General features: G+C 41.3%; 1 protein-coding gene across 1 annotated transcript in view; it reads left to right on the top strand.

Moving 5' to 3' along the window:
• PKD1L1 (polycystin 1 like 1, transient receptor potential channel interacting) overlaps positions 1-20,855 on the top strand; it is a 1,793,388-nt gene that overhangs the window by 1,222,952 nt on the left and 549,581 nt on the right. The window contains exons 43-46 of the mRNA XM_078688182.1: positions 9,282-9,498; positions 10,903-11,076; positions 11,936-12,055; positions 12,160-12,226. Of these exons, the coding sequence (XP_078544308.1) occupies positions 9,282-9,498; positions 10,903-11,076; positions 11,936-12,055; positions 12,160-12,226 (578 nt within the window). The remainder of the gene's footprint in view (positions 1-9,281; positions 9,499-10,902; positions 11,077-11,935; positions 12,056-12,159; positions 12,227-20,855) is intronic.

Genomic DNA, 20,855 nt, shown 5'->3' with positions numbered 1-20,855 from the left:
AAACCGAGTTTTTCTCTCTCTTTGCATCTGGGGCTTTGGCAGGGCAGTTAGTAAGAGTAAGAAGATGAAACATTGGGCAGTATCATTAATCCTGAGCTCTCAAATCTTTGATTTACACGGTCTAGAAATATGAGAACTTGAAGGTAGTTAAGTTTCATGTTTTTATTGATTGGTTTAGACACTTGCACAAAGGGTTTCTTGAAACTGGGCATGAAAAACCATGAAATCCAGAGTGGTCATTGAAGTTAAAAAAAAGCCTAGAAACTGATCCATTATGAGAATATATATAGAGCCCTCTACAACGCAGCCGACACTTTAAAACTGCGCACCTCAAATATCTGATTTCCTAGCAGAGCTTTTAAGCATAGAGTTGCCATAGTGCTATCCTGGGGGAGCTAGAAAAGTGCCAAAAGAGATCTGTATCTTGTGTTTTTTCATTGCTAATAACTTTGACGCCGTTTGACGAGATTTCACGAAATTTTCAATACTGATATGATGCTCATTTCAGCTGCAGTCTTGATAGTTTTGGGGTGATCCATCAAGCGGGTGGCCGAGAACCAGGGGGTGCTTAAAAGCGTGTTTTCCCTATGTTAATTCCCATAGGACCTTTAGACACTGCTTCAGCCCCAACTGCTGAACGGATTTACACTAAATTTGGCAGGACGGTAGAAGTTGGTCCAAGGAAGTGCCTTATTTGTGATTTGGTGTAAATCCATTCAGTAAAATAAATAAATAAATCCATATTTGTAAAGCACAACTACTCACCCTTACGGGTCGCAGGGCACTGGCCGTCATTGTGGAAATTAAGTGAGCTATTGCCCAGAGTCACATGGAGCTGAGCTGCCACCAGAGGCGGGGATAGAACCGTGAACCCTGTGCTGCGAAGTCAGCAGCCCTGGCCGCGACACCACACCTCTTCAGTAGTTTTATAGTTATTTCAGGAAATTTCCAATTGAATATGTGGGGACGCGGAGGATCCACGACTCCTCCCGAACTCGTGCTGAGATCTGATTGGCTGCCATAACTTCAAACCAGGAAGTGTTGGCAGTCATCTTGTGACTCAGTTGAATCGAGTCACAGAAAAAAGATTTCAAATAAAGAAAAGGGTGCAGGGTAGTAACACCCTGAAGCTCTAGGTCTCTAAGGGGGGGTCCCACAGGGCCAAAAAAGCATTTTTAAGAATAACTGTTTGGTGAGAGTCGCGCTAAATCTGAAAGTTAATTATAGGTACCGAGGCCATTTACCACATGCTGGAGGGGGGCGCACAGGCACCCCCGGCTGACTAATGCTCCAGGGACTCCCACCTCCCCAAGGTTTCCTTATTAAAAAAAATGCGGGGCAACCCATACAGCTGCCCCGGGGACCACCACCTATCCGGAGCTTACATTTTGTATAAATGGGGGGCTCTTGGACCCCTCCCAGCCCTGGGGACCACCACATTCCTAGGGCTTTACCTGAAAATAATGCGGGCCACATGCCCCCACCCCGAGCCCCGGGGATCACCACCTCCCCGTGGCAAATAGAAAGAAAGGAGGGGGCCACCTTCCAGAAGCCATAGATGACCTTTGGAACTGAAACCCACCATGGCCGGATCCAGCAACGTCCTGAGACGCCCACCCCCGGGGACTTTGCAGTTTGCTAGCTAAGCCATAGCAAACTCTGCTCTGCTTCGAGTAAGCAAGAGCATGTAAAATACCCCCGCTTACTCGAAGCAGAGCTTTTGGACAGAGGGAGCCATATTCATCAGTTCCCTCTGTCCAAAAGCACTGATGGCTCCTGCAGGAGGCAGGGAACCGGCAGGGACTGTGGGGGCCTTCTGGCCCCTCCACTGCCCCTCACATGAGTAACTGGATGCACATGCCTGGCCCCAGGGGATAGGGCCCCCAGGGATGATATCGGCCCTGGAATGGGCCGCACGCCCCTCTGCTTTTAAAAAAAATAAATAAATAAAAAGGGGCCTGCCCCTCCTGTTACCTCCAGTAAGTCCCACAAACAGGATTGCTGAGAATTCTTTGGAGGCCATGCCCCCTTTCTCCACCACTCTGCAAACTCACCTCCTGGTGCACTTCTGGTTGGGGCATGAAGTCCACTTTACTCCTGAGGGACCTCAGGTGTAAAGTGCCCTCCTGGTACCTCCTGTAAGTCCTACACAGTGAAATTTCTGAGAGCTGGTAAGAGGCCCAGCCCCCTTTTTCCATCACTCTGCAATTGTGACTACTATTTTAAAAAACCTTAGAAATTCACTGAAAAAAACAAAGGTTACAGGGATGTTATAGTTAGGAAATGGAATAGAAAACCTTAGAAATTCAATTAAAAAACCAAAGGTTACACAGATGTTATAGTCCTTTGTGATGTCATGAGTGATGTCACTGACCATGTCATGAGTGAAGAACTGTGTGAGGTCATAAGCAGTGCATTGTGTGGGGGACGTGAGTTATAACTGATGAATTTCACAGGTTATGTAGAAGTGAAACCTGAGCCTAACTTCCATTTCCTAACTATAACTTCCCAGTAACCTTTGGTTTTTCTAGTAAATATATCTATACACACACACACATGCAGAGTCATGCTGTCAGTAGCCACTCAATAGTTATAGTTAGGAATCCCAGGTATAAACATTCCTTGGAATTTTGGTTGCGAATAACTTTGCCCCTGTTAGACAAATCTCCACGGAACATCCAGACCTATAGCTCATTCTAGATTGATGGAGGATGGAAAGTTTTGTGTTCATTGGTCAAGAGGATGCACAGATAAATATGGGGTCCCAGAAAACGTTTTCTATAGACTTTTGTACCTCACGCAGCGAGAAAATGGCTGAACGGATTTCAAGGAAATTTTGCAGTTTTACTCTTTATGGTGAACAAATAATCCTTTTAGGAACTACTAGTAAGTAGGGTAAGTATCCTTTAAATTATAAGGCATTTTAACTTAGTGATATATGTTGTTGACGTACTTTTGCAATATTTTGCTTAATTTCATGGTATTTGGTGGACATAGTGTGGTACATAGCGATTACAAGTCATTATGTGATTGGCTAATGAGCTATCATTACAAAAGTTAAAGGCAGCCATGTTGATTTTAGGTACAATTTGGCTGTGTTGTGCATTACACCTTTCGATACAAAGTATTGAGTTTGATATTTTTTTCCTAGCTGTTAACACTAAACTATATGTTATGAAAAGAAAATGTACTGAGTGCCATGGTACATAATTCAGTAGTATTGCAGTTCTTCAAAAATTTAAATAACAAAATTAAAATAATTTAAATACACTGTGCTACACTGTATTTTGCAAATATTTGTAAATCTTCACAAAAAAGTCTACAGAGCACCCGAGTAATACTTATAAATTACTGTGCGACTTACAATAAAATTGTACAGTTCTCCCTAAACTGGTTACAAGCAGATGAGATTCAATGTCCTTCTTAGTTGCAATTGTGAACACATTTTCACAAATGATTTACAGGCAGTCTGAACAATTAAAACAGAAATCATTGCCCTTGATACAATAAAATGAGGAATAGGTGCAGCTATCAAACAGCTGCACCTATTGTGTTCACAATTGCAACTAAGAAGGAAATGTAATATCATCATTTTGTAACTTCTGTTTGCATTGTGCATTTTATGATTTTGTACCCTCTATAATTGAGAATTTTAGATCAATATAAAATAATTTTGTGAATACACATACCCGTGTTCTAAATCTTGTTTGAAAGATCTGTTCATATGTAAATCTGAATTGTTCTTGAAAGAAATTGAAGTATGAGCTATGTGATGCAGCTTGTCAAAATTATATATACAAATTGATGCAAATATATAGTTCAGTAAATTCCTTGTAGGCACACTTACCTGCTCATATCGAACTGCCCAAGCCTTCAAGGGTTGATTGGGTTTCCCATTTATGATAACATCCCTCAGGGCGGGAGCAATGCCTACTCCAGTGGCATGAAAGGAGTGGCTGGGGCCGCGGGGGCCCTGGGACTCACCCCCCAGTGCCCCCAACGTGTGTACAGTGGGTGGGCATTGGTGACCCACCAATTTAAAATAGAGACCCTGGGATGGGGTCCCTGAGGCAAAATCGGCTCAGAGCGGGGGACCACGTGCCCCCCCCCCTTTAAATTAGAGATCACCCTGGGGAATAGGATCTGATGAGGCTCAGAGATGGGGGGTTGAGGAGGTCACATGGCTCCTTTCCCTTTAAATATTTCCATACACCCCCCCCCCTTTAAAATGCATAATGCCCAGGGGGATGGGGTCCCAAAAGCCTAATGAGGGTCGGGTATCAAAAAAAAAAATACAACCCCTAGGGGTTTGGGTCCCAAGGGCCTGATTAGGCTCTGGGAGGTGGGCCAAGCGACCCCCTTCCTCTTTAAAATAAATACAGCACTAGGGTATGGAGTTTCCAGGGCCTAATGAGGCTTGGGGGTGCACATGGCCTCCCACTCCTTAAAGAAAAAGATACAGGCTGGGGTTCCCCTGGGCGTTTTGAGAGGTTGGGAGGGGGAACTTGCGGCTGCAACACAGGCCCTGCGGCTAACCCCACGCCACGCACAAGCAAAGCCATGTGCCGAGTGGGGTTATCTGCCTCCAGGTGGCTGCCTGTAGAAAGTTGATTGAAGGGCCTGGCTGCAAGCCTGGTCCTGTGTGCCAACCCACACCATGTGCGTCAAAAGGCTGTGCGCAGCATAAGGTTGACTACCTGGGGGGGGTTTGGCTGCCTCTGGGTGGGTTGGCCACAGAGCCTGCCCATACACCTGCAGCAGGGGGTTGGATTTACATTTGGTAAGAAAATATTACTTTACTTTAAAAAAGAAACCTAAAAATGTAGTGAAAAAAACCAAGGTTAAAGCAATGTTGTAGTAAAGTGTGATAAAAAGATCTTTTTGTTTTAATAAACCTTACAAATTCACAGTAAAAAAGACATAGGTTAAAGTAATGTTATAGTTAGGTGAATGTCAGTGACAACATTAATGCTTTGAACTTTTAAAATAACACAGAAATTTACCAGTTATAGTTTCCAGAGCTAACTGTAAGTTCTCCACTTGACATGCATTACTTATGACCTCCCATATTACATCACTCATGACCTGTTCTATGACAACATTTATGACAACACTGATGACATCTAATATGACATCACTGATGTCATCTTCCAATGAGTGTGCTAGTTTGTTTTATAGTTTACATAGTGGGGGGTAGCTACCAAATGTCTTTTCTACCTAAGTTTGTACAGCCTGTGTCCAGCTAATGGGTGTAATAGTAAAAAAAAAAAACGCTCACCATTGACATTTATTGTAGTGAAAGCCTGTTACATGAAATGTAATAAGTGATTTTCGGCTCTATAAATCATTTGTTGGTGCAACCATACTAGCTGTAGTAATTGTGGCATGTTACCCTGTGAAAAATCCTGATTCTCTGCTGGAGTTGGATGGCCTATGTTTGAGAGAAAGTGGATTACTCACATGATTTTCTAATGAAGGTTATTGAAGGTGTTCCAGAAGCCAAATTGAGAAAGCACTTTCCAAACATTACACTATCGTCCTCAGGCATGTAACAACAAAGTCTGATATTCTGAGACAAGCGTGTACTTCAAGCATCTGCAGTCAGTCAGTTGATTCCTCCGCTGAGTTTTTTAATTATCAACTTGAGCAAGAACATTCTGTATTTATGGCAAACTTGGCACATCTGAACACTATCTTGAAGGAATCAAAGCTGTAAAACTTAAAGCACGTCCTACAGATGATATTGCATTAAATGAAGAAACAAGGGGTTTCTTTTTGCCATAGAAATTATAGTTTATGCTCGAGAAAGTGCAGATCAGGACACATTTTCTTTGAATTCCCAAATGTCTTTGTCCATATCAGTAAAACACTTTGACACGCAGTGTGAAATAGGTACTTCAAACAACAGCTGCAGTCTATCAGTTAACTCCCTAGTGATCAACTGCAACTTCACCATAGAGTTCTAATGAACAACTACAGAGCTAGAATTTTGAATTCAAGATAAAAGTGGGGCACTCCTGAATGTTCTTTTGTTGAATGGGTGCTGTTGAATTTAAAGCCTTTTCTGAGGACAGGCTGAAGTAAATGAGCATTAAAATAATAATGCTGGTATTAAACCAGCAGCATAAAAATGTGAGGGGAGGGTTTTTTGGGGGGTAATTTGAGGCACATCAACACCCCTTTCAGAAGGCTATGGGGCATGCAGAGGCCTGTTATGGGTCCTGAGCAACTGGGCCACATACCCTTTCTGTACTTGACTTTCAGTGGTAGCCTTGGTCGAGCGGTCATGTGTCCTTCGGGAATGGGGGTGGTGGGTGTACATGCAGGTCAGTGAGCACAACTCATAACTCAAAATGCAAACAGTGGACAAAATAAGTAAATACCCAGTCCAATATTCTCATTTCTAAACAAAGTATTTTATTTCTAACTCTACACATGCAAAGGCATACGACATTCAGAAGCAATAACGCAAATCTCCCTTGAGGTCCGGGCTGAAGTAGCTACTGGGCAAATACCTTTCCCACCCTCCTTAGTGTAACATGCTTGGGCTCTTTCCAATTCATTGGTGGCCGCATCCTAGGAATGCAAACTGTTAGGCGATACTCATGAGTTCTCCCTTTGAATCTTTTAGGAATTAGTCAAAAGTATCTATGATGCTGCAGAACTGTTAGCAGCAAGTCCTCCGGGGCATCAAATTCCCAGTTTCAGTCTTACTCGCTCCTGCAGTATGGCAGTGAACAGTGTAGCAGCAAGTGCCCTCTCCTCTGGCGCTCCCAAGTCCGGATCCTGTACAGCAAAGTCAAGCTGCTAGAGATGGATCCGGCAACATCCGGTGGCATGGGGTATTATTGTCAAGTAGTCTTGGAGGTCAGTTTCCAGTAATCAGAGCTGCTCCCAGTCAACGGACTAAAAAGGTAAGTTGCTCTTCTTTCGGGTGGTGGGGTCTTGCAGGTGTGATCCTGTAATCCTCTGGCTCCCAAATGGAACTCTGAGGGTTCAACGTCCTCGGTGGCTTCTCGGTGAACCTCTGGGTCTTTACAAGATGCTGATCACATTGTGCAGTCTCGATCCACTGGTCACAGCAGTTCTCCTTTAGTTCGTGCTATGTCCCAAACCCTAGGGCAAAGTGGTACCGACAGCCCCTCCTGGTGTACGGGGTTGCCGCGGTAATCAAGATCTTGATGCAGACTCTTTCTTTATGTGATCGCCCTCACTACGGCAGCCCCTCCTTGCATACAGGAACGCCAATTTTGGCAGTCACGAGTCCTGTGCACCTCGCCCAACTCAGTTTACCGGTTACCCCCTCTGGCAAGGCCTAATCAGTATACAGCGTCACTCCTCACATAGGGAATCCTCGAGCAGAGCTCTCCACTGGACCTCACTCAGTTCAATGCTCTCCCCTCCCTCAAAGGTCACACTGGTTTTGGCAAGCAGGTAGGTGATGGAGATCAAGGGCAGGTGATCTTTGTGTCCTGGGTGATGTCCCATCATCCGGCATGGAGACTAGCAGGCCTTTGCAACCAGTCCTGGTCACAGGCAGAAGTCTTTCAGAGCATCCCCTTCTCATACAGCCCATCTGGCTACTTGGCAGATGATAGATTTTTGTGACCTCTACCTCCGCTTCGTATAGTCCTTTTCCAGACACAAATTTGATTTAGGATCTGGGTCTTTGAAGTTCTTTGTTGGGGTCTCATCTTTTGAAGTGGACACTTCTTTTCATCTTCATGAAAGATGTCTGTCACAACATGCACGGCTCCAAAGCTAATTGTCCACACCACGATTCATGGGACTGACCAGATTGCACACCTGGATATCGGCCACAGTCATATGTGCATCAAAAATGTTATCCCAAACCTACTCTTTTTAATTCTGTTATCGCCCCAAACTCCCCTCCTGCGATGTCTCCAGGCCCCTTCCTTGTGATGTATCACTATATCGAAGAGCAGTCTTTTAAAGTGTAACTGGAGTCTCTTCCTTTTCCCTCCAATGTGTCCACACCCAGCTCACAGGAATGCAACAATCCTCAAATCTGTCTGGGGGATTTCTCTCCTACTCATGTCTTCGCCAGGTAGGCTTGGGCTGGCCAAAATGGAACCCAGGGTTCTCCATGTGATGCACCCTTGCAGGTACATTTAGTCTGTGTACACTCACAGCACTCTTACTGTCCAGCACTAATATCTCATATTTTACCCTAGCATGGACCAATGCATTTAGCACACACACACGGTCTGAGCGCACTGTTCATTGTAGAAGCTTTCCTATATTCAACCAGGGTGTGCTTAATTTAAAACACACACACTGCCTGCACCAGCGATCACTATGTGTGCACTGTACAACACTTCACCCTTCATATATTGTACTTCATGCTAGCATACATATATCCAGCACATGCTTTCCCTGCGCACACACCGCACAGCACTACATATCTCATGTAATTTATTCCTCTCAAGCATACATACACCAAGTACATATACAAACCAAACAGGCACTCCACAGTACTTCTCCATCCTTGTACTGTACTCTTCCTAGGCACAAATACAACCAACACAGACACTACTCCTGTACTGTGCAGCACTCCACATCTACTTGATGTAGGCCAAGAGTGAGTTAAGCACGCAGCGGCAGAAAATGTTATAAGGTGAGTGAGCCTGTAGGCCTCACTCCAGTGACACAGGGAAAAAAGGTCCTGTTCCCTGCCACAGATCACTACATGGCATGCTGCCTCCTCTGCGCTTGTGCTGCTTAACTCCTGGTGGAGGCAATAGCCTTCTACTACTATGATGGTAGCACTTTGGGTAACCCTCACGGTCCAACAAGACCGCAATCATTGAGACAGGCCTATGTCACGGTGCACAGGCATGATCTGTGTTCTCCTATGATAAAAAAGTATGCTTTGGGCATCCGGACAACAGTACAGTAGGCACTTAGGGTAGAGGTACAAACCTTTACCATGCAGAGGACTTTTCCATCCCAACAAGGCATAATGTGTTTTTGAAGGGATGAAAATAGTTAGAGGAGGATGAATGCATAAGAACAACACCCTCTTTCCACATCTGTTTACTACCCATCATCTCAGTCTCTTCACCCTAATTTTAAAATAGTAAATATTTTGGTACACTAACTTTGCTTTAGTTTTCGGGGAAAAAATGTGGGCATCATGTGGTGTGTCTGAGGTCTAGAATAAAGATGCATAAACTAATGTTCAGCCATTATGTACCTGCAAACTCATAAAATGAACTTATGGAAAGTCTAGTTTCTAAAGCAATGATTTCTCCTCACAGCCTTCCTGATAGTCTTGGACCCATTTGGAAAATCCATCTTTGGCACAACAACAGCGGGCATTCTCCAAGCTGGTACATTAGTCATGTGATTGTAAAAGACCTGATCACAGGCACCAGTTGGTTTTTTCCTGCAGAGTGCTGGCTGGCAGTGGATGAAGGAGATGGAAAAGTCGAACGTGAATTCATTTCAATCGGCAACGGACTTGGTTTCAGAGAGGTAAAAAAAGAATTTATTTGGGGGCCATAGGAAGTTGAAAGATTGAGTGAATGACTGTCTACTTACATTCACACTTGTGTTCGTTTTTGTACTGTGAGTCTGCCTAATTGGCTTGTATAGAATTGAAATGGGTTATTCGGGATTGTATTGTATTGTACTGCAACATTTATAATACACTTATTACTCCTTTTGAGGATCTAAAGCCCTTGTCTACATGGGCATTACACTACGCAGTGCAGGGTTTGTTCCAGGAAGTGTATTGTCTGTGTTTTGATCCTACGTGGGAAGTGTTTCCATGTTGTGCGTGATGACCACCGAGGTGTGGTTATCAGGTTATGTTATCAGGTTAAGAGATGCAGCAATTAGCAGTGAGATGGATGAGGAAGAGTGGGAGATAGGCACAAAGTTTATGGTTTTGAATAAGCGGACTACTTTGCACATTTCTGAAGGTCCCATGATGGTATGTATCACAATCATAATCCATTTGACTGGCTACTGCACTGGATTGTCCATTCTGACATATTTTGGTTAACGTTTATGTTTCTGAGAATGAATAGGTTGGAAGGAGAAATGGTAGAGAAATTTGCTGAAGAAGACTTTGCTAATATTCCATATGTGATTGTTGAAGTTGGAAATAATTATCTTTTGATTTACAGCATTATTTCATCTAGCTTCTCATATTTTGTGCTTGCTTTTCCAACACGTTAATCCAGCTGCAGGTACTTTACTGTAGACCAAACATGCAAGAACAGAGCTAGAGCAGCTTGATAGCAGAATATTGTTTAGTTCAAGTCTGGCGGGTCCAAGCAATAACTCTTAAGCCTAGGTTTAGAATTATTAGTTTGACTTTTCTCAACAAAACAAAACATGCATTGTTGCATTGAGCCACCTTTATTTAGGTTTTTTGAACCTGTAAAAGTTCACCGAATTTTTCTCATAAACTAGGGCTGTTTATGATATCAAATATGGATTATTGGCCATTTAGAAATCATTCCTGCCAACGATTGATATTAAAGTTCTTCAAAGAGGTCACTAAGTAGCTGAAGTTTTCATTGGAGTTGAGGACAGTAAACACTTTGCATATTTGCCTTACCCCACATGACTGAATTACGCACGAAGATAAAGTTTTATAAATAGTGAGGTGTTTGGCAATACAGTTTGCGCTTTGGAAATCTGTAGAGCAATGATGTGGTACTCAAGATAACCTAGATCTATGTACTGTCTGTAAGACACTCAACAGCTGAAAAGTGTGCACCATGTAGGGGTAGAAATTAAGTTATGAACAGTTTGAGAAAAGAGTGAGTAATAATGGAATTGAGCTAAAGGTTATGTACACATCTGCACCTATAATGCTTGTTGTATTTAGCCATGAGAAGACCTTAACTTGACAATGTTTGGTTTTAGCTTCTATATTGTAGGTTCACAGAATATCTGGAGGATTTCCATTTCTGGGGCTCGGTGTACAGTAGACCTTCTCAAAGCTGGTTCACCCACACTCAGCGGCTCACTGTGTGTCTTGTGCTGCTTTTGGGATACATGTGTCTAAATATATGGCTAATCCACTCTAGAACAGAAGAGGTAAGCTTGGTCTTCTGTATTTTCTGAATGTTGTGGGGATATGATGGTGATCTCATACGACCTGTGTCTCTTGTACTGTAGTAATATATCAGTTCAGTACATTTTAGATTAAGGTAAATAAGAGATGGTGAAAACTACGCCTCAAACTTACACACAACAGCGCTGATTGTCATACATATATTTCAAATGTATCATTTGAGGTCTTATATAATGAAGTGCTGGGTGGTACGTGTGCATGCATGTATGGATGCCTTTCCTATAGTGCACGAGTATGCTGCAGATCACAGTACAGGTCAAAGACCGTGTCAATGAGTGATAGGAGAGGGAGCACACTGGCCTAAACTAAGAGCAGCAAATAAAAACCACATACGTTTTCCACTCATGTATATATACATGTGTATGGTGAAAGGGAAAAAAACTAAGCAATGTTAGGGTTACACTTAAATATTTACAAATTAATAATTTCAACAAAATAAAAAAGTTACTTTTTTTATTTATTTAATTAGAAATACGAAACCGTGGTACAGATGCATATTAGGCTGAGTTTGTGGTAATCCTAAATTATGGAATCTGAAATTGTGGTGAGGTAAATAGTGACATTTAACACCCTTGATGCTGTCGAATGGCCAGAATGCTGGATACCTGTTAAAACATTAAGGATTTTTACAGTAAATAAATTGCTCCTTCTTTTCTTAAAAAAAAGGAAACGTCCCTTCTCGAGGCACTTAAAGCATATTTTGTTGAAGTCACTATCAATGACTGGTTCTCCTTCTCTGTATATAAAAAAACATAATGTAATATTGTCTGTCACTGCCATATTCGATATGTAACGTACATCCGCTCTCTTTGCCTTCGCAAGTATACAGCAGAGTTCGGACTCATTGGCATCTCCACAGCGTCCGTGAAGACTGGTATTATCACAACTCTCATTTTCCTCCCAGTGGGTGTTTTACTGTCCCTGCTCTTCAGGCTAAGCAAGGTAAAAAATACTGATTTTAAGTGAATGTAGCACCAGTGCACCCAAATCTATTTTCATATAATCTACTAATTAATTAATTGTCTTTTCCCTTCTCTCGGAAACAGTGGAACAAGGATTCTGGTGAAGAACAATTCAAAGCTGCCAGAGGGCCTCAGATGTGTTCTCGGGAAGGTATTGTACATCTGCTCCCTTTCTGAGCTTTTTTTGTTAGCCTGTGCTAGGTCGTTACAGGAAATAGTTTCTACCTCTTTAATAATTAGAAAATGTGTATGTCTTATTTATTAAATTGTTTTCCATTTTGAGCAGTTAAAACATTTCATAAACAGGAGCTGTGAATTTATGAACAAAGGCAGCAAAAGACACCATGTGTGAGGTCAATGTGACATCCAAGCGATGTCACAAATTAACACCGTGGATAATAGAGGTTCTGAGCAGTAAAGCAGTCGAAGTTAGTTCGAAAGAGAAAGTCCGGGAGAGGTACCTAGTGTTTTAGCAAGTATAACTCAGTCTGGGTGGTGGCTGTGGGTGAGGAACAATAGAAGTAATCCACGTAATAGAAGGATCCACCAAGGAGTGGGAGAGAAGCCGAATAGATAAGGGGCAGGGAAGAATATGTTCTGATGGTCTCCCACGACTAACCCAGGAATGAAGAAGAGCCTACCGAAGGGCAATATTTGTCTCCACCAATATCCTAATTCACAGAAGTGTTTTTAGGGAAAGCTGCTTCGAGGAATCATTATCACAGAATGTGATTGATGTTCAGTCTGAGTGCAAGGGAGACTAGGGTAAGGTTATGGTGGATGCTGGCAGAAACCAAGAGGAGTAGCACTGGATGAAAAGATCAGAGGCCTTGGTCCTTTCCAGGCCCAAACGGGGAAGGTGCCACAGGAAGCTGCCCTTCACCTATCACTTGGATGCTTTGGGCGGGATTGGTTAAATAGGCAGCAAATTATAGGCACAGATGAAAGTGAGAGGTGCTTGTTTGATGATTCGCTAGTCATGTGGCTACTAACAAGCCACCCGGCAATGCTAGTTATTTTACGATGCAATTTGGAGGATGGAGGGGGGTTTGCAAGTGACGAAAGGCCAAGTTGTAACCTGCAGGGGGAAACTAAAGAAAAACTGCATCAAAATTGCCATACGATAGCCATGTTTGAGCCGAGCTCTGAGCCACCAATTGAAAAATCGCTCTTCTAAGCATTTAAATGTGCAAAATTGTCATTCTAAAATAGACAAAATGCATATTTTCTGAAATGACAAATCAGTAAAAATCAAGACCAATTTATTCCAGTTGATTGGTATCTTGATTTTATTTGAATTTCTCTTTAAAGAATACGCTATTTTTTCCACTCAGTATTTTGGCATTCGTTCAACTCATTTACGGTGCAAAAAAAGAGAAGATTTTAAAGTGTGGTTCACATTATTTTAAGGCCTTTGTAGTACGGCTGATGGCAAAACTCTGCATGTCATATGTTTACTATTTGCCTTTATCTTTTACCATTCTTGCACATACACTTGGTAACACCCTTTTTGTCCTTAATTGAACAATGTATATATTGCATTTGAGTTATACATTGATTAATTATCGATAGTATTTGTGTGGTATATGACTTTGAATAATTCCAATGGGCTACAATTGATTTGTTTCTAAATACTCAAGTTTTTAACGAAGTTACCCTGAAAGAAACACTGTTTTTGTATTGTACTGACTACCCCTAGATTCCTAGGGATATTGGGCGACCCTGTTCTGATTTACCCAATCGCCATGAAAGCACCTTTCTACAAAGCCAGTCACTCTTTTGAGTGCAGAATTAACGTAGAGGAATCCCATTGTTACTCCACTCAGAAGGTACTGACTCCTTGAGGATGCACATCTGGGATTAAAGTAAAAAATATGATTGGTTTCAGGTTTGTTGCGAGAGCCCGGAGTGCCTATTCTCCCAGGTATACAAATAAAAAAAGCATATTGTATGATCCTAAAACAACCATTGATATCATGAAAAAATACCCCAATGTTAGAATGCTAAAAGTTTCAATTTTCAAGTGCAAGAGCATTTATTGGGTGGAAAAGATTGACCAAGAAATGCCAAATGCTGTCATTTTACCCAGTGGCGTAGGAAGGGGGGTGCGGGCCGCCCCGGGTGACATCACTGAGGGAGAAGGATGACAAAATGGAAAAAATTTCTTTTAAACACATATATTTAGCCATTTTGTCAAGCCAAGGGTAATGTCTTGCTCCGCCTTTCAGATAATACAGAATCTCCCACACGGTGGTTCAAACCACGGCGAAGCAGGAGACAAAAACACAACACCTAGAAAAGGGGTTTTATGTTGCAAAATGCAAAGACTCTCTTTTTAAAATAAGGCTTGGTGTTTTATTTTACACAATGCTACGGCTTTCCTAGATGCCAAATGCACAACATTCAAATACACATAGAGATATTTATATGCAAGCAATAATAGCACACTTGGTAAATGCAACAGTTAAATGCATGACTAATACCATGAATAAACACGCAGCAAATATGAGATAACACTCAAGAAAATATAATATGGGACGTCCTGCAAGATATATATTTACTGAAAAAACCATAGGTTTCAGGCCTTATATAGTTAGGAATTAGCATTTAAAAAACCTTTAAAATTCACTCAAAAAACTATAAGTTTTAGGGGTGTTATAGTTAGCTGGGCATTTCACTCATACAAAACCATTGAAATTGCTCCTATATAGTTAGTTGTACTAACTATATTTCGCGCACCCGCAATCCACTGCTGATGATGTCACATATTACATCATTCATGACATGGTCAGTGACATCACTGATGACATCTCAAATGATATCACTGATGACATCACTGATGACATCATCCAGTGAATGTGGTTTTCTTCGGTATTTAAATATGCATTATATATATAGCAATTTGCATTGAAGAATGAGTGGATATATAAAAATAAATATTTGGATGGAGGATTTAGTAGCATTGTAATTGACTGTTTACTTGACCAATTTATAGTGTCTCACTAAATATAGTGGATAGTGACTAAACTGTTTGAATATCTGTATCACTTTGTCAGTTGTTGTGTAAACTGGTTCTCCAGTTGGTTACTAGCTATGTGAAAGTCTATATTAGTTATTGATTAGTTAACTGAGTATTTGTATGGGAGACTGAATGTGTGTGTGGTTCGGTGGGGGGGAGGTGTGACTACCCAAAGATGTGTGAATAGTTGATATACTTGATATATGAAGTTAAAACTACATGTTCTAACAGTTGTTTGGGTGAGTGAATATCTTAATGGGTGTGGTGATGAGCAAATATATTTCTCAATGGTACATGTCCAACAAACTAGAAAAATAAAAGGCAGTGTATGTATATAAATAAGTATACATAAGACTCAATGATTGTGTGAGTGACTGTATGGATAACTTTATACTTGTAATAATGATTTTATAATTCACTAAGTATGACTTACGATCTAAATGAATAGATGAAGTTGTGTTTGTATAAGTGTGTAGCTAAGTAAATATGATCCATTGTTTGCATAAGTGAGTAGGATGACTTCATATGTGCATAGGATGTGTGCTGGTGTTTAATGTCGATTTAGGTGTATAAGTATTTTTGATAGTCTTCTATTGTTCATTGACAGCATGTATGAGTGAATCTACAGGTAAGTGATTAGATGTGTGTATACATCTAAGAATCACTGAGTGGGTTTTTAGATACTTGTATTGCTGTAACAATGGATTCAAATATGATACTCTGTATTTTACAAAGAGTGATGAAAGATTTTACTAGTGTATGAAAAGATGTATGTGATTGTCACGTGGATGATGTCATCAGTGATGTCATTTGAGATGTCAGTGATGTCACTGACCATGTCATGAATGATGTAATATGTGACATCATCAGCAGTGGATTGCGGGTGTGCGAAATATAGTTAGTACAACTAACTATATAGGAGCAATTTCAATGGTTTTGTATGAGTGAAATGTCCAGCTAACTATAACACCCCTAAAACTTATAGTTTTTTGAGTGAATTTTAAAGGTTTTTTAAATGCTAATTCCTAACTATATAAGGCCTGAAACCTATGGTATTTTCAGTGAATTTCAAAGGTTTTTTAAATGCTAATTCCTAACTATATAAGGCCTGAAACCTATGGTTTTTTCAGTGAATTTGCAAGGTTTTTTAAATGCTAATTCCTAACTATATAAGGCCTGAAACCTATGTTTTTTTCAGTGAATTTCAAAGTTTTTTTAATGCTAATCCCTAACTATATAAGACCTGAAAGCCCACCAGGAATCTCCAGTATGCGCCAGGGGACTGCATTGCAGAGAGGTGTAATGAAGCCACGCCCCTTTTTTACACCTCTCTGCAACGCAGCCCCTGTGCTTGTTTGAAGAGGGGGAACTAATTCGCCTTGCGTAGTGGGGGCCCCTGGAGGCCAACTAGCCCACCTGGAACCTTCAGTATGCGTCAGGGGGCTGCATTGCACAGAGGTGTAATGAGGCTATGCCCCTTTTTACACCTCTCTGCAACGCAGGCCACTGGCGCGTTTGCAGAGGGGGGACTAATTCCCCTTGCATACTGCGGGTCCCTGGGTCATATCTGTCCGAACACCGATATTCCGAACGATTGAAAATTACTTTTCTTGAGAAACATTTGGATTTGGATTATCATGTCCTATACTTTGGAATTTTTGAAAGACTGACTTTAAGGATGCTATAAATTACTCAAGTCTGCCCGAATTGTGTGGGTAAAATTGATACCTAGTCAAAATCAAATCAAAAAGACTTTATTCGGTTATAAAACATTGATAACCATAAAAGTACATAAAATCACAGTTCTAACTTAATTATAAATGTCATGAATGTACAAAATATTTAAAAAAAACACTTTTAAACAGTTATCGTTTGTCTTGAGTGAAAAACATTTCTAAGGAATACAGAAACAGATGCCACAGAAAATATATCGTTGAGCTTCCAAATTGCTAGGAAGGCAGGTCGACACTGTCTGAGATTCAAGTATTTTAAAATGGGCAAGATCTACCTTTTTGTGGGTACAGTATAACATTTACAAAAAAATAAAATATGAATATCCGATTGGATTGAGGAATTGTCACAGGGGCATTTGCATATACCAGTAGACCAATCATTGATGGCGGGAAAACTCAACAATCTGAAAAGAATCCCAAATCTGAATCTTTTCAGCAAAAACTGTTTGTGTGCTGCCATCCGTAAGGTTAGGTAGGGTTGTATAGCCTGTGAGCTTAAGGTAAGTTGGTGAGCAACCACAGTACTTTTAGTCAATTCAGTTTGATCTCTTAAGTTCACCAGGTAAGCAATACATAACCTTTTTAGCTCTTTCCTAGGGGTTTTAGCTATTGACATGGAATCATAGTAAAATTCAGGATAATTGTTGCTACCACAGAAAGTTTTAATATATATCACCCATTTCACTCGTTGGACACCCTCCAGTTTCATGGCGTCCCCCAATACGAGACGGTTCAGATGACACTCAGTGGTCCAAACCCTGTGCCACAAAAGAACAGGCTGGATCCTAATAAGATCTTCTAGGTAGGGCATACCAAGTTCAGTATGGCAATTGTGGGTCGACTTACTCTCTGGAATAGTAAGAAGATATCTCAAAAAGCTATTCTCAGTCCGCTGCAGACTGATCACGCTAGAATAGCCCCAAATTCCTGCACCATAAGTGGCCACCGCCACACAACTTGCTCTATAGATGCGTAGCAGTACGTTAACAGGTTTCTTTCCCATCTTTTTGCTGAAGAGTTTCAGAGCCATTATTGACTTGGCAAATAACATGTTTCTACTTTTGACTGCACAATTCCATTGCCCTGTGCAGTCAAACAGTATTCCTAAGTATGGAAAGTTAGAGACAAGATCCAGTGGCTTTTTATCAATAAACATAGTTCTTTTCCTCTGCTTAACAGTAGCGCCACAATTCCTAGAAAAGGTTTTGGTGCAGTTCACCTTCAAATCTAGGTTGCTCATGAAGGTGGAAAACGATGTGATCATAGTTTGCATTGCCACGGGGGTTATTGCCATCAGGACAGCATCATCTGCGTAGATAAGTGCCGGAATTCGGTGTTGCGATGCTGTAGGTATATCTATACAGTCCCTCAGCAAAGTATCCTCCAGACCATTGATATAGATGGAGAATAAAAACGGGGCAAGGACGCATCCTTGTCTCACCCCCCTTGCGATATTAAACATTCTGGTGCACTCTCCTTTAATTCCGTATCAATTCGTAGCCCTGGCTCCATTATAAAGCTCTCTTAAAAAACAAATTATGTTATCCTCTACGCCCAATCGAGTTAAAATTGACCATAATTTGCTGTGATTAACGCAGTCAAAGGCGAAAGTCAAGTCCACAAAGGTTAAAAACAACCTTCCTCCCTTAACCTTAGTGTATTTTTCCACAAATAAAAATAAGTTGAGTCCTTGATCTACAGTCCCAACTCCTTTTCTAAAACCATATTGCAGGTCACTGATGGTCTTATGCTCATCGGCCCATGACTGCAGCCTGTCTAAGATGATCCTACCAATAATTTTAACTGTAGAATCAAGCAGAGATATTGGGCGATAACACAAACAGTTAGCCCTGTCGCCCTTTTTAAATATAGGTACTATGATAGATTCGTACCAGGTACTAGCGAGGCCCACCGAACAGGCAGCATTAAGAAATCTAATAAGCAGAGGAGCCCATAATGTTACATTACTTTTAAAGATGTCTACTGGGACACCATCTGGGCCCGGTGCCTTGCCCCCCTGACTTGAATTAATGCCCTTGATAACCTCGCCCAACGTAAAAAGGAGACTCAGCCCCTCTTTTCTAAATGGTAAGGGAGGTGCCTCCTGCACCGACAATTCACCCCGAAGTTCCACAGGGCTATAAAGGGTCTCAAAGTGTTTCACCCAATCATCCTCTGAGATGGCAATCTCTAGCCGCGCCTTAGAGTCATCCTTAAAAAATGGCGCGTTGACTGCCCTCCAGAATGCAGTCATGTCCTTGAATTCGGAGGCGTCTAAAAGCGCCTCCCATGCATCGTTTTTCATCTTAACCCTTCTCTGTTTAATAGCTGATTTATAGATTTTACGTAGATCCCTAATCTGCTTAGGATCTCGATCATGCTCGATCATGCTTATTCAAAGCTCGTTTAAGTTGAGTATGTGCCTTAGTGCACTCCAGGTCAAACCAGCCCTTCTTTCTATTACCGTGATTCTTTAGGTTGACCCACAGGCTTTCCTTAATACATGTTGTAATAATTTTAAAGTTGTCAAATACTTCGGTCTCATCGGACCCTATGTCCAGGCAGATGTCGAAGCAATTATTACACTCCTTAATTAAGTTACAGGTAAACTCTTCAGGTACAACCTTGGACCACTTTAGGGCATAGCCATTCTGCCTTGATATTTCAATATTTTCCAATTATAACCTGGGTGTGTGTTATCTGCAAGAGCACGAGGGTCCGCAAAATCAACCCTAATGGGAAAATGATCACTTAATGTGATCTCAAGTACACTATAATTAACTACACTATCCCCAAAGCAGGAGGAGATCAGAACATAATCAATTAATGATGTTAACCCTCTACCATTAAAAGTTGCTGAAAAAGGGACCTCAGGTTGACACAGTTTGTTTGCAAAACCTAGATCGTTCGTAAAGAGGATCTCATTCAAGGCATCCCCCTTTCCAGTGTGTTCAAAGTGTGTCAAAATGATCTCCTTGTCCACAATTAAACCACAATTACCCTTTACAGCTCTGTTACAGAGAGTGCAATTAAAATCACCCCCCATATTACAACGAACTCCTCACGTTCGTTACAAATAATTGAATTGATTTCAGAGATTAAAATTTTAAATACTGCAACCAAATCGACTGAGGGAACATTGTTATATAAATTTACAATCAAAATACAGTGTGGTAATAGCGATTATTATAAAAGACCTCAATATTTTTACATTTAAAACAATTTGAGACATATGTGCAGAGCCCACCCTTGGCTCTGCCATGTAGCGATCCTATGGCTGGAGTAAAAACAGTCTTAAAGCCATTAATATGACACACTTTCTTAGCCCATGTTTCTTGAAGGCATATCACGTCGAGATCTTTAATTAGGTCAGACCATAGCGGGTTATCCAGTTTAGCTTTAAGTCCAGCAATGTTCCAAGAAATAAGGGACCATTTATCCTTAGTCTTGACATCCGTAACATAATTCAGGTTGGTGACTTTACCTAGACTAATGTCTGAAATGCCCATACCCATACATGGATCCCTCCCAGGTGCAGCATCAGTCCTTTCTAGTTGCAAACCATCTATATTGGCCTTCGGGCACCCTCCTATTTCTTGAATTTCCACATTTGCTAATGATGGCTTTGCTTGGTTATCGTGATAATTTCTAACACAAGTAAGAGTTACCTGGTCCCGTACTGGTCAATCCACCCCTTCCAAGCCTAAGAGGGGGCCAAATCTGTTATAGGTTGGGACAGTAAATTGATGGAAATCGTGTTGGTAAGTTGGCACAAAGCCTCTATACATCATAGGAGCCATTGAGACATTAAAGCGACTTCCATTATATGAGGACCTTGCTTCATGACGTGATACAAATGGTCTCCGGTTACCAGGAGCAAGGGGGACCGAAGGGTAAAAATAGCTTAGATCCAAAGAGAGGATTCCTCCTGAGTTATCATAGTTAGTGAAGCCAGTTATAAACTGAACTACTTTTGGATCCCTAAAGTTTACAATGATACAATCACCTTCGATGTCCTTCACTTTATG

Source organism: Lissotriton helveticus, chromosome 4_1, assembly GCF_964261635.1.
Source record: "Lissotriton helveticus chromosome 4_1, aLisHel1.1, whole genome shotgun sequence".
NCBI classification, from domain to species: Eukaryota; Metazoa; Chordata; class Amphibia; order Caudata; family Salamandridae; genus Lissotriton; species Lissotriton helveticus.
This window is presented reverse-complemented; position numbering and strand designations above follow the sequence as displayed.